Source organism: Pseudoliparis swirei, chromosome 19, assembly GCF_029220125.1.
Source record: "Pseudoliparis swirei isolate HS2019 ecotype Mariana Trench chromosome 19, NWPU_hadal_v1, whole genome shotgun sequence".
Taxonomy (NCBI): domain Eukaryota; kingdom Metazoa; phylum Chordata; class Actinopteri; order Perciformes; family Liparidae; genus Pseudoliparis; species Pseudoliparis swirei.
In genome coordinates this window covers 2,476,361-2,488,559 of record NC_079406.1, presented here as the reverse complement: position 1 = coordinate 2,488,559, position 12,199 = coordinate 2,476,361, and the positions used below count along the sequence as shown (strand labels likewise).

At 46.8% G+C, this 12,199-nt stretch overlaps 1 protein-coding gene across 1 annotated transcript in view; it reads right to left on the bottom strand.

Annotated features, from left to right (window-relative positions):
• The window catches only part of gria1a (glutamate receptor, ionotropic, AMPA 1a), a 75,360-nt gene that overhangs the window by 21,126 nt on the left and 42,035 nt on the right, over positions 1-12,199 (bottom strand). Inside the window, 2 exon segments of the mRNA XM_056439002.1 lie at positions 8,578-9,017; positions 10,214-10,420. Of these exon segments, the coding sequence (XP_056294977.1) occupies positions 8,578-9,017; positions 10,214-10,420 (647 nt within the window).

Genomic DNA, 12,199 nt, shown 5'->3' with positions numbered 1-12,199 from the left:
CTTGTTAAAAGGATTAAGACTTTTAAGAGATTTGGGTTTAAATGTATTGTCACAGATGTGTTGTCGACTGAAACCTCAAAGTTACTCATGTAACCCCTGTTCTCCGAGTGGAGTGACACGTGAGTGGGCGTGAACAATATGCATCATTGAAGGTAGTGCGATGACATAAAACAGGTGCAGGAATGGGCTTCATGAGACTGATTTAAAAGCCTAAATAATGAGCCGGTAGTCGGGAGATTATAATCTGTCGTTTGATCCGTCGCTAATATGAAAAACATACTTGAGAGACGACCGCTCCTCCTTTTGTGATGACGGACAGGCACAGCGGATTGGACTCTCCCCAGTCCGTCAGATCCAGATCCCACAGCTCTAGACTCTCATTAGGATCCCCCCGGCTGGCCTTCGCTATTGGATATGCTAATTAGCAATGACTAATGACTTTAGCAAGTGTAAAAGAGCCAGTAATGGCCACATTACAATGGATTAGGAATTACAGAGCTTTAAACGAGAGGGAAAATGGTCTCTAATTATAAAGTGATTCTAAGACAAATCAGGGATGGAAATAAGGAGTTTTCTGCTACACTGCTCTTGGCTTTTTTGTGTTTTTTTTTGTTTTTTGACTTCTTAAAAATTAGCCAGACGGCTAAGTGTGTTCTTAACGACCAGCACAGCCGCTCGCCATGTCTGGATGGAAGGACGGGGCGATAGAAAAGCATGCACACGTAAAGGAATAAAGAGATAGATAGAAGCAGAAACACACACACACACACTTGAAATCACGTACCCGTGAGGACCATGACTAGGAGTGGGGACACCACTTTCAAAAATGAATAGCAGCGTACTTTTCGTCCTGGGAACCAAAATATTAACTCAAGTATAAATATTTTTCAGAAATTGTATTCTATTGTGTCATAAAACAAACCACCGCCAGGGGACACTGTTAAAGATGTGCAATGGAAGATGCTTTTATAATCACTAGGGAGCGTTATTTTTATAGACAAACACACCCACACCCACACAAACACACACACACACACATGCAGGAAAGCTCCCCAGCAACCACAGCTCACGTGTGAAAAAAAAGATGTGGAAAAAAGATGCGATGAGATCTACGAATAATGAAAATAGAAAAACTGAAGTGCTATTTCTATCATAGCACACCAGAGTGCATCCACTAATCAACACAACGGGATCACGGCAGACACCTCCCACAAAGACCTGTGCGGTTCTGCCAAAGAAACACACGTCTGAGCATAGATTAATATTCCGTATCGCTCGGCACGTCGGCCAATTCTTCGAAAACACAAACGGCGAGTCATAAAGTGGAAGGCCGGCCCACGTCAGAGTGACACGCACACGGGCTACCAGACGAAAGGAAACCCCCAGAGGGTCGAAGCACCTTCAGCCGGACCGCTTCATCGACACCGATGTGAGAGGAGCTCAAGATACTTTGTGTAAGTGTATGCCGATGTGCTACGAGGCTGTGAGATCATAGCGGCGCTCCCTATGTGGGATAAGTGGCTCCTAACTGCTTCGTATGCAAGCAATTAAAAAACATGTCCCACAACGAAGCTCCAACCGTGAAGTAAATTCTCCCTGTCTCCTTCTCTCTCTCTCCTTCTCTCTCTCCTTCTCTCTCTCTCTCCTTGTGTGGCTCTGCAACATCAGGGCCAGACTCTGGCTGGAGTTCAGGTTTTATAAACACATTGGAGACCTGGATGCTTTTAAACAACGGTGGTGTTTTAATGGAATTGTTTGTTCTGTTGTGGAGGAGGAGCTGGTGTTTACACCACTTTTTGTTCGGTAAAGCATGTTTTTTTATTTTTTATTGTTTTGGTTTTTATTTTAAACAACCGGATTTTTTAAAGCACTTTATTTTAAAGAATCTGGCTAAAAGAATTTGAATAAAGTGTTTTTAAAAAATCAAGAAAAAAATAATCTCTCTCTCCTTCTCTCTCTCTCCTTCTCTACACCGACATCGTCTTGCAGTTTCTTCTCCCTGAACTCCACGTGACTCGTAACATTCCTCTGATGACGTCCGGGCTCCTCGATGGTTTCATGCGTCTCCGGAATTTTGTATTTTTTCCCTCCGAGACGTTCTTCTCAAAAAGAGTTGAACTAAAGCCGAGGAAAAGTTTTTCCCGCCTTGAATAAAAGACGTTGAGCTGCTGGAGGATTTAAAATCTTCTCCTCAATCGTTTGGGTTTTAAATATCGTTTATATGTCACGTTTAAAATCATTGAAAAATGATCTGACTGGGAGGAGGAGGAGGAGGGGGAGGAGGAGGAGGAGGGGGAATGAGGAGTGGGAGAAGGAGGAAGAGGACGAGGAGGAGGACGAGGAAGAGGAGGAGGGGGAGAGGAAGGAGGAAGAGGAGAAGGAGGAGGAGGAGGAGAAGGAGAAGGAGGAGGAAGAGGAGGACGAGGAAGAGGAGGAGGGGGAGAGGAAGGAGGAAGAGGAGAAGAAGGAGGAGGAAAAGGAGAAGGAGGAGGAGGAAGAGGAGGAGGAGGACGAGGAAGAGGAGGAGAGGAAGGAGGAAGAGGTGAAGAAGGAGGAGGAGGAGAAGGAGAAGGAGGAGGAGGAGGAGAAGGAGAAGGGGGAGAAGGAGGAAGAGGAGGACGAGAAGGAGGAAGAAGAAGAAGAGGACGAAGAAGAAGAAGAAGAGGAAGAAGAATATCTGAAATTATTATAGAACAATTTATATAAATTATTATACTGATTTCAGTCCTCAATGGAACACGTGACCAGAAGCCGTGTGATTCCCGTGTTCCCGTGTTCTCGTGTTTCCGTGTTCCTGTGTTCCTGTGTTTCCGTGTTCCCGTGTTTCCGTGTTCCCGTGTTCCCGTGTTCCCGTGTTCCCGTATTCCCGTGTTCCCGTGTTCCCGTGTTCCCGTGTTCCCGTGTTCCCGTGTTCCCGTATTCCCGTGTTCCCGTGTTCCCGTGTTCCCGTGTTCCCGTGTTCACGCATGTTAGCGTGTCGGAGTTTACGGTGCATTAAAAAACATGTGTTGAGAGACGTCCATCAGCACTTCAATCCACGTGGTCGCTCAGTGATGTCTCCTGTGGATGGAGATAAGTCGGCGCTGGCGAGGGGGTGTGTGTGTGTGTGTGTGTTTTGTGTGTGTGTGTGTGTGTGTGTGTGTTGGGGGGGGGGGGGCGCTCGCTGCTCCTGCAGCCCACGCTCACACGCAACAGCCTCTTAGTCACTGCAGCCAGAACAAAAACAGGGATGCATCACAATCTGTTCACTGGAAATCAATACACACACACACACACACACACACACACACACACACACACACACACACACACACACACACACACATGCACATCTTTGACCGATGACACGCATGTGCACTCTCACGCCGCGGTTACACGGATCACTTGATGTGAAGCTGCTCTGAAAAGAAGAAGAACTCGTCTCTGTGTCTCCGTCCGGTTGCCATGGCAACACACTGCACTCCAAACAGTGGCCGAGTCGAGGGAGACTTTAGTCATCTCACTCCTCTCTCCTCTCTCCTCTCTCCTCACTCCTCACTCCTCTCTCCTCTCTCCTCTCTCCTCACTCCTCTCTCCTCACTCCTCTCTCCTCTCTCCTCTCTCCTCTCTCCTCTCTCCTCTCTCCTCTCTCCTCTCTCCCTCCTCACTCCTCTCTCCTCTCTCCTCACTCCTCACTCCTCACTCCTCTCTCCTCACTCCTCACTCCTCACTCCTCTCTCCTCTCTCCTCCTCCTACTCCTCCTCCTCTCTCCTCCTCCTCCTCCTCTCTCTCTCTCCTCCCTCCTTCCTCCTCACTCCTCTCTCCTCTCTCTTCTCTCCTCCTCCTCTCTCCTCTCTCTCTCTCTCTCCTCCTCCTCACTCCTCACTCCTCTCTCCTCTCTCCTCTCTCCTCACTCCTCTCTCCTCTCTCCTCTCTCCTCACTCCTGGATGTGACGCCTCCGGCGGAGTGAGCTCTCTCGTGAGCTGACCGACGAGCCTCTGAGCTCCTTTCACACACACACACACACACACACACACACACACACACACACACACACACACACACACACACACACACACACACACACACACACACACACACACACACACACACACACACACACACACACACACACACACACACAGCTGTGATTACGGCAGACCCCTCTCTGCCGCTGTGGCCCCGCGGTGTTGGCGTCTTTGTCTGAGTACAAAGTGTCATACCCCAACGAGATCCTCTGGGACTGTGAGTGTGTGTGTGAGTGTGTGTGTGTGTGTGTGTGAGTGTGTGTGTGTGTGTGTGTCTCACTAGTTCCTGCCGTCGAGCTCGTGGATGTATGATCAAAAAGTTGCCTCCAGATAAATAAAACATCAGCGACGCCGTGAACTAATCTGAACCGTCTCTTCATGAATAAATCAAGTCTTCCTCAGCAACAACAGTTATGCAACTCCCTGGCAACACACACACACACACACACAGACACACACACAGACACACACACACGCTCACACACACCTGGAGTGACACCACGTCCTGCAGCGTCCTCACTAGAACTATACAATTGTTTTTAGAGTTTGTAAAAGAAGTTGCATGAACATCCTCACAAAAGCACAATCTGATATTAATGTTTGATTAAAATAAAGATAAAGTCTCTCCCTCTCTCTCTCTCTCTCTCTCTCCCTCTCTCTCTTCCTCCCTCTCTCTCCCTCTCTCGAACGGCCCGGTGTGCGTCGGTGAAGCCGCGGGATGAGAGATACATACTTCCCCACTGGGAGCGCCAGAGAGATCCATAAAGGATAGAGGAAGGCGAGAGGAAAGGAAGACTGGAAAGAGGTGATGGGGGTCGGGTGAGGAGGAGTGTGTGTGTCTGTGTGTGTGTGTGTGTGTGTGTGTGTGTGTGTGGGGGGGTCCACTCTGAGAGTCCACCTGTCGACAGAGATAAACAAAGCGAGGACCGGCAGCACGGACCGGGGCTGAGTGGCAGCGCTGACATTTAGAAAGAGCAGAGTAAACAAGGTCTCAGAGAGCACACACACACACACACACACACACACACACACACACACACACACACTGAAGTACTGAACACATTGATGCATCGAATCAATGTGCAAATAAACATGCCTACAAGCATCCACACACACACACACACACACACACACACACACACACACACACACACACACACACACACACACACACACACACACACACACACACACACACACACACACACACACACACACACACACACACACACACACACACACACACACACAGAGCTGCCAGTGAACCTTGGGATACTTTCAGACACGGTTAGGCGGCAGACAAAGAGAATGGAATAAGTGCTTGCTTTTAATAGAACTAGCTCTCTCTCTCTCACACACACACACACACACACACATACACACACACTCACGGATAGAGGCAGACAGGGAAATTAAACACGCCTCCTGATTAATCCGGGACGGAGTGGCTCGTCTTGGCCTTTCGGCTCTGATTAGACGGAGGAGCATCCAGAGCGGCGCTGTGCGCTCACAGCTCCTCCGGAACGTTCCGTCCTCACCTGGCGGGACGGCGTTCAGGTGAGTGTGATGCTCGCAGACACCACGCTCACAATGTCTGCCGCACAACAACGAAAGCACACTCGGCTCCCATCAGGGGCGGAAAAGTAAAGTGTATATAATCTATTTAATGCTTTCAATCTGGATCTTGTGTCTGAAATAAACGTTTAATAAAGTGTTGATATTCTGGGGGGTTATGTAATAAAATGTCATATTATTTTATATTATTTAATATTATTTAATGACATTTTATATTATTTAATGTCATTTAATGTTATTTAATGTTATTTAATTTTATATAATTTTATTTAATGTTATTTAAAGGTATTTCATATTATTTCAAATTATTAATGTTATTTAATGTAATTTAAAGTTATTTAATATTATTTAATGTTATTTAATGTTATTTAATATTATTTAATTTAATATTATTTGATATTATTTAAAGCTGCCACAATGACACCAAAGGGACAGTCACTCGCAGAGTGACCTCGGGAAGGACACCGGAGGACATTTGATTCAAGTCTTCGGAGGAGAAAAAAAGCATCCGCCTCTCACCGATGACACCGGGGAACATCTAGGGAACCAAAGTGTTCAAACACCACCCGCCGCATCACTCGTCTCCACGCTGGAGACGACTCACAATGTGTGTCCGGTTCATTTGCAGTCAAGTGCAGAAACAATCTGTTCAGTGAGACGTCTGTGAGACGTCTTGCACGGGCAGAGCTCCGCCCCCCCACGAGCAAAACAAATGCAAAATGCTCACGTGTAGTCAAACACACACAGAGATACACACACACACACACACACACACACACAAAAGAGAACTCAAAAGGAGACCACAGGGAGTGGACACTTTGCGGACGGTCACATTCTCTCTCTCGGTTCCAGGAGATCAATAATTATCGAAGATGCTTTTTCCAGTCGGGCTCCGTCCTCAAAGCACGGCCGAGTCTCCGGGCGGAAAATGTTTAAATGTCGTGGGGCGAGGGCCCGTGTGTGTGTGATAGAGGAGGGGTCCGGTACCTACATCTTGTACTGTCGGAGATGATTATTTATTTTTGTTCTCGATATTTGCGGGAGGTAAGAGCAACCTGACACAAGATGGAAGTGAAGAGGAGAAAGGAGACGCACGTCGACGTGAGTCCTCTGACCTTCAGCCGCCCGGTCCAGAGGACGGAGCGCCGCGGAGCTTCACCCAGACACATGAAGCCCATTCTGGCATCCCACCTTCCCTCTAATGGTATCTAACCACGCAGATAGTTGTGGTTGTAGCTTCTCTAATCTTTCCAGATATCCATCTCTTCCGTTTTCTATTCCCGGATAAAAGAAAAGAGGCGAAAGATGCACACAAAAAAATGCCGTAAAGAAGCTGTGAAGAGTTTTCATCTGAAGCATGACTCAACTTTTTATTTCTCGTGTGTTCTTTCCCATTTTCTGGACACAGAATACTGATACTGAATTATTCAAATGAATGTTCGCTCCTTTGGAGCACCACCGGCCAAAACTCCATGTACCTCCATTGTATTTTTGGCGATCTCAGAGACGGACACGTCTCAGGAAATCAGATTATCAAAGCTCTGCTACTTTGCTTCATTTGATAAGGGATAAGTGCACGTGAATAAAAAATGTGCCGCGTTAGCCGAGAGACAATTCACCCCTCCCCCCTCACCGCGGTACAGATGTACTACACATACGTGTCCACGCCGCATTGCACGCCTACACATTGCACGCCTACACATTGCACGCCTACACATTGCACGCCTACACAATGCACGCCTACACATTGCACGCCTACACATTGCACGCCTACACATTGCACGTGGTTTAAAGTTGAAGGAGACGAGGAGCTCCGTGTCTCTGCGTGACCCGACCCGTCTCCCCCGCGTCTCATCTCCTCCTCATCGAGTCGACCTCGGCGTCTCTAATTTCAGACGCTTAATGAGGTTTTTTAATTGGTGACCTTTTTCACAGCGCGGCGCTGGAGGGGAAGCGCTCCCAGCACTCGATACTCGCGCGGGGAGCCTCGATAACACTGCAGAGGGTTTAACGTGGACCTTTAGTGGACCTTTAGTGGACCGGTAACCGGACCGGTAACCCGTCGGTTGATACGCAGCCGACCCGGCGGATGGAGAGACGTTCCTACCCACAACGGGTTGGTTCAGTCCTCCACGCTCACGGCTAAATGACATCTATTTTGAGTAAATAACACTTGAGATGAAACGGTAGTACCCCGTGTGAACCACACGGTGGTGTTTTCATTGTTTTCCGTCTTTACTTTAACATCTTTTTTTCCTTTCTAAAATCTACCAAAACACGACGAGGAAGACCTCGAGGAAGAAAACGACGAGGATAAATATGAGAGACGTTTAAATCACAGCTTCAAATCTAAAAAAGACAATCTGAGTTGAGTTGTCATCAAACACGAAGCCCTGGACCTCGAGGACGGAACACAGAGCAATACAGGTTCTTAAAGGGTTCTTTAAAGGCTTTGTGGTTCTAGGAAGAACCATCACCTACTGGAGAACCATTTTGGAAATGGAAACTACGGTTCTTTGAGACACATTTATAGGTTCTTCGAAGGACTCTTTTAGGAAATGGTTCTTTAAGGAACCCTGGTTTGAAAGGTTCTTTGTGGAACCATATATGGGACCTTAAAGAACCATGTTTTGAAGGTTGTTTGAGACAACTTTATAGGTTCTTCGAACGACTCTTTTAGGAAATGGTTCCTTAAAGAACCCTGGTTTGAAAGGTTCTTCATGGAACCAGAAATGGTTCCTTAAAGAACCATGTGTTGAAGGTTCTTTGAGACACCTTTATAGGTTCTTTGAAGAACTCCTCAAAAAATTGGTTCTCTAAAGAACCCTGGTTTGAAAGGTTCTTCATGGAACCAGAAATGGTTCTTCTATGCCATCACTCTGAAGAACCATTGTTGGTTCCAGACGGCACCTCCCTGGTTCTGCGCGTAGGGGGATCTCCGCGTCTCTTCGTGGAACCAGGAGCTCTCAGATCGACACGGCGGGGTTCCTCACCGCGGCGAGATGTCGCAGCCCTGCTGCATGAAGGCGCCCAGGGAGAACCACAGCGAGTTGAAGATGCCGAACTCGTTGGTCTGCTCGGCGTTCTGCTGGTTGAGGTTCTGCTGCGTCGGGCCCTGCTGCACGCCGTTGGAGGCCCCCTGGGCGGGGCTCTGCGGCTCGCCGCCGCCCTCCTCGTAGTCCTCGGCGTGCCACTCGTAGGGGCTGAAGCGGCTGACGAGGAACAGCACCACGCTGACGCCGATGTAGGCGAACACGATGCACATCCAGATCTCGTAGGCCAGCGGGTCGAGGAAGGAGAACACGCCGGGCTTGGACTTGGTGGGCTTCTTGATCATGATGGAGATGCCCAGCGACATGAAGGGCTTCGAGAAGTCGATCACCTCCTCGCGGACGAGGGTGATGGTCAGAGGAGCCACGGCCACGTCGGCTTTCTGGAGGGGGGGGGGGGGGAAGGACGAGAAGAAGAAGGAGCAGGAGGACAAAAAGGATAAGAAAGAGGAGAAGGAGAAGGATAAGGAGGAGGATGAGAAGAAGAATTAGGAGTCGAAGAAGAAGAAAGAGGAGGAGGAGGGGAGAAGGAGAAGAAGAAGGATAAGGATGACAAAAAGAAGAAGAAAGAGGAGAAGAAGAAGAAGAAGAAGAAGAAGAAGAAGAAGGAGCAGGAGGACAAAAAGAATAAGAAAGAGGAGAAGGAGAAGGATAAGGAGGAGGATGAGAAGAAGAATTAGGAGTCGAAGAAGAAGAAAGAGGAGGAGGAGGGGAGAAGGAGAAGAAGAAGGATAAGGATGACAAAAAGAAGAAGAAAGAGGAGAAGAAGAAGAAGAAGAAGAAGAAGAAGAAGAAGGAGCAGGAGGACAAAAAGAATAAGAAAGAGGAGAAGGAGAAGGATAAGGAGGAGGATGAGAAGAAGAATTAGGAGTCGAAGAATAAGAAAGAGGAGGAGGAGGAGGGGAGAAGAAGAAGGATAAGGATGACAAAAAGAAGAAGAAAGAGGAGAAGAAGAAGAAGAAGAAGAAGAAGAAGAAGAAGAAGAAGAAGAAGAAGAAGAAGAAGAAGAAGGAGGAGGAGGAGGATAAGGAGGACAAAAAGAATAAGAAAGAGGAGAAGGAGGACAGGAAGAAGGAGAAGAAGAAGAATAATTAGTACAAGAAGAAGAAAGAGGAGGAGAAGGAGGAGGAGAAGAAGAAGAAAGAGGAGAAGAAGAAGAAAGAGGAGGAGGAGGAGGAGGGGAGAAGAAGAAGGATAAGGATGACAAAAAGAAGAAGAAAGAGGAGAAGAAAAAGAAGAAGAAGGAGGAGGAGGAGGAGAAGGATAAGGATGACAAAAAGAAGAAGAAGAAGAAGCAGAAGAAGAAGAAGAAGAAGAAGTACCAGCTTTAAATGGTGATTAATATCTGTAACTCAGTTCGAGCTGATTGTCACTAATGACCTCAGTCGAAGTCTGCTTCCTGTGTGTGCATGTGTGTGTGTGTGTGTGCGTGTGTGTGCGTGTGTGTGTGTGCGTGTGTGTGCATGTGTGTGTGCATGTGCATGTGTGTGTGCATGTGTGTGTGCATGTGTGTGTGTGTGTGTGTGTGCATGTGTGTGTGCGTGTGCATGTGTGTGCGTGTGCATGTGCATGTCCTCACCCCGTACACCAGCTCTCCCACCATGCCGTTCCACATCTTGCTCTCCGGGTCCCGGGCTCCGTACTTCCCGTCCGAGACGACCTTCAGCTTGTACTGGTAGCTCACGTGTTTGCCGATCTCGGCGGCGAGCTCCACGATGTAGCCCTCGTACTTGTCGTTTCCCGCCAGCTGCTCGTGGTTCTTCTTCAGCATCACGTACGGAGACTCCTGTGGGAGACGGTAACCACGACAACCGTCAGCTTCAACCACATGTCGCCCGGGCAAAAGCTCAAGTCGGGGAGACACTCTTTACGGGCCGGTGCGTTCATGAGTCTCTTAGTCTCGCATCCTCCATCATCCTGCTTCTTTCTGGCCGTAGTGGAGGTACTCGTTGTTCAACATCACATTATTTGCTCTTTTTTTTACATGCCGTTTCTTTCTGAAAGAAGCTTTTAAAATAATTTTTAATCCAACAGGGTTCAGACTCATGTTGACCAGTGGAGGTCCAGGACTTTTAACCACATTTCCATGACCAAAACCTCTGTGTATACGCGAGTATATAACCTGAAATGAGAGTATAGTTTGATTAAAAGAATACATATTTAAATAAATGTTTATTCAGAAATTAACATTTGGAAAAAACTAATTTCCATGACTTTTCCAAAATTTAGGAAATGAATTTTTTTCCAAGAGCTTTTCCAGGCCAGGAAAAAGAATATTTTCAAATTCCATGAGTTTTCCAGGTTTTCCATGACCGTACGGACATCGTGGAATAGATAAACACACACACACACACACACACGCCAGCCCGGCTTGGCATGCACACACTGAATTGTAAAAATCCCAGTCTCTGCCAGGTGGTCGTGAAGACGCACCAAAACTGCAGCAGTCCTCCACAACAACAACAACAACAACAACAACACGGTCCCTCGAGCGGCAAATAAACGAGCGCACAAAAGTTAGAGGCTGTAGAAGCGCGCCGGCGGCCCGATACCCGCCCACACCGGACAGATGACCGCTTTACGTTCCAAGAGAAGGGGATCCGTCCTCCTGGGGGAACCGAACCGCAGCCTTCTGGGATTAAATGAGGATGTTCTTGGTTTTTTCTACTTTTTTAATTAGATGCCAATAGACGACCCACTATGGCTCATGTGTGTTCATCTTTAATTCTATTGGGACAATAAACACACAATTGAGCTATCGATGTTGAGCTTATGTATGTTCGTTTGACCATTCATCCACATCTCCAACTATTTATCTATTAGTTTAAGATATATATATATATATATATATACTGTATATATATATAGTTTTCAGTATTAATGCAATTATTGGATTGGATTATTTGCATAATATATTTATCTCTCCCCTTTCTCATGAAGATGAATGAGGTAATATATAATATATATATACATATATATACTATATATATATAAATTAAGTGTATATATACATATAAATATATATATATACTGTATATATATACACATATATATATATATATATACACATATATATATATATACATATTATTGGTTTAATGCTATGGATTATCAATCCACTATAACAGCCATGTATGCATTTGTATTTTTTCCCCAAAGCTGTAAAGACAGTTGTTGTCAGAACTCAAGGAGGAAGGATGCTGACGCTGGTATTTACAGCCCGTATGCTATGCCCTGAATGCAGCATCACCAGATGATCCCCATTGGTCATGTCACGTCGTATTATTTTTGTTCGGCTGATGCCAAACTGTCTCCTGACTTGTACGCGTGCCTCTATAAAAAGATCTCTCAGTTCGGAGTGGCTTTTTTCTTCTTTTCTCCCCCTGTCTACTTATTCCACCTGGTTCCTCAGCTCCATCCTCCCGCCTCTATCTGATGAGCACACAGTTGAAATCCTTCACCCCATTAACCCTCCCAGTGGAGAACAGACACTGCACAGACATTGCTCTGCGAGACCTGAATGCTGCTGCAGGATGTCACAAACACAAACCGGGGTGGCAGTGAT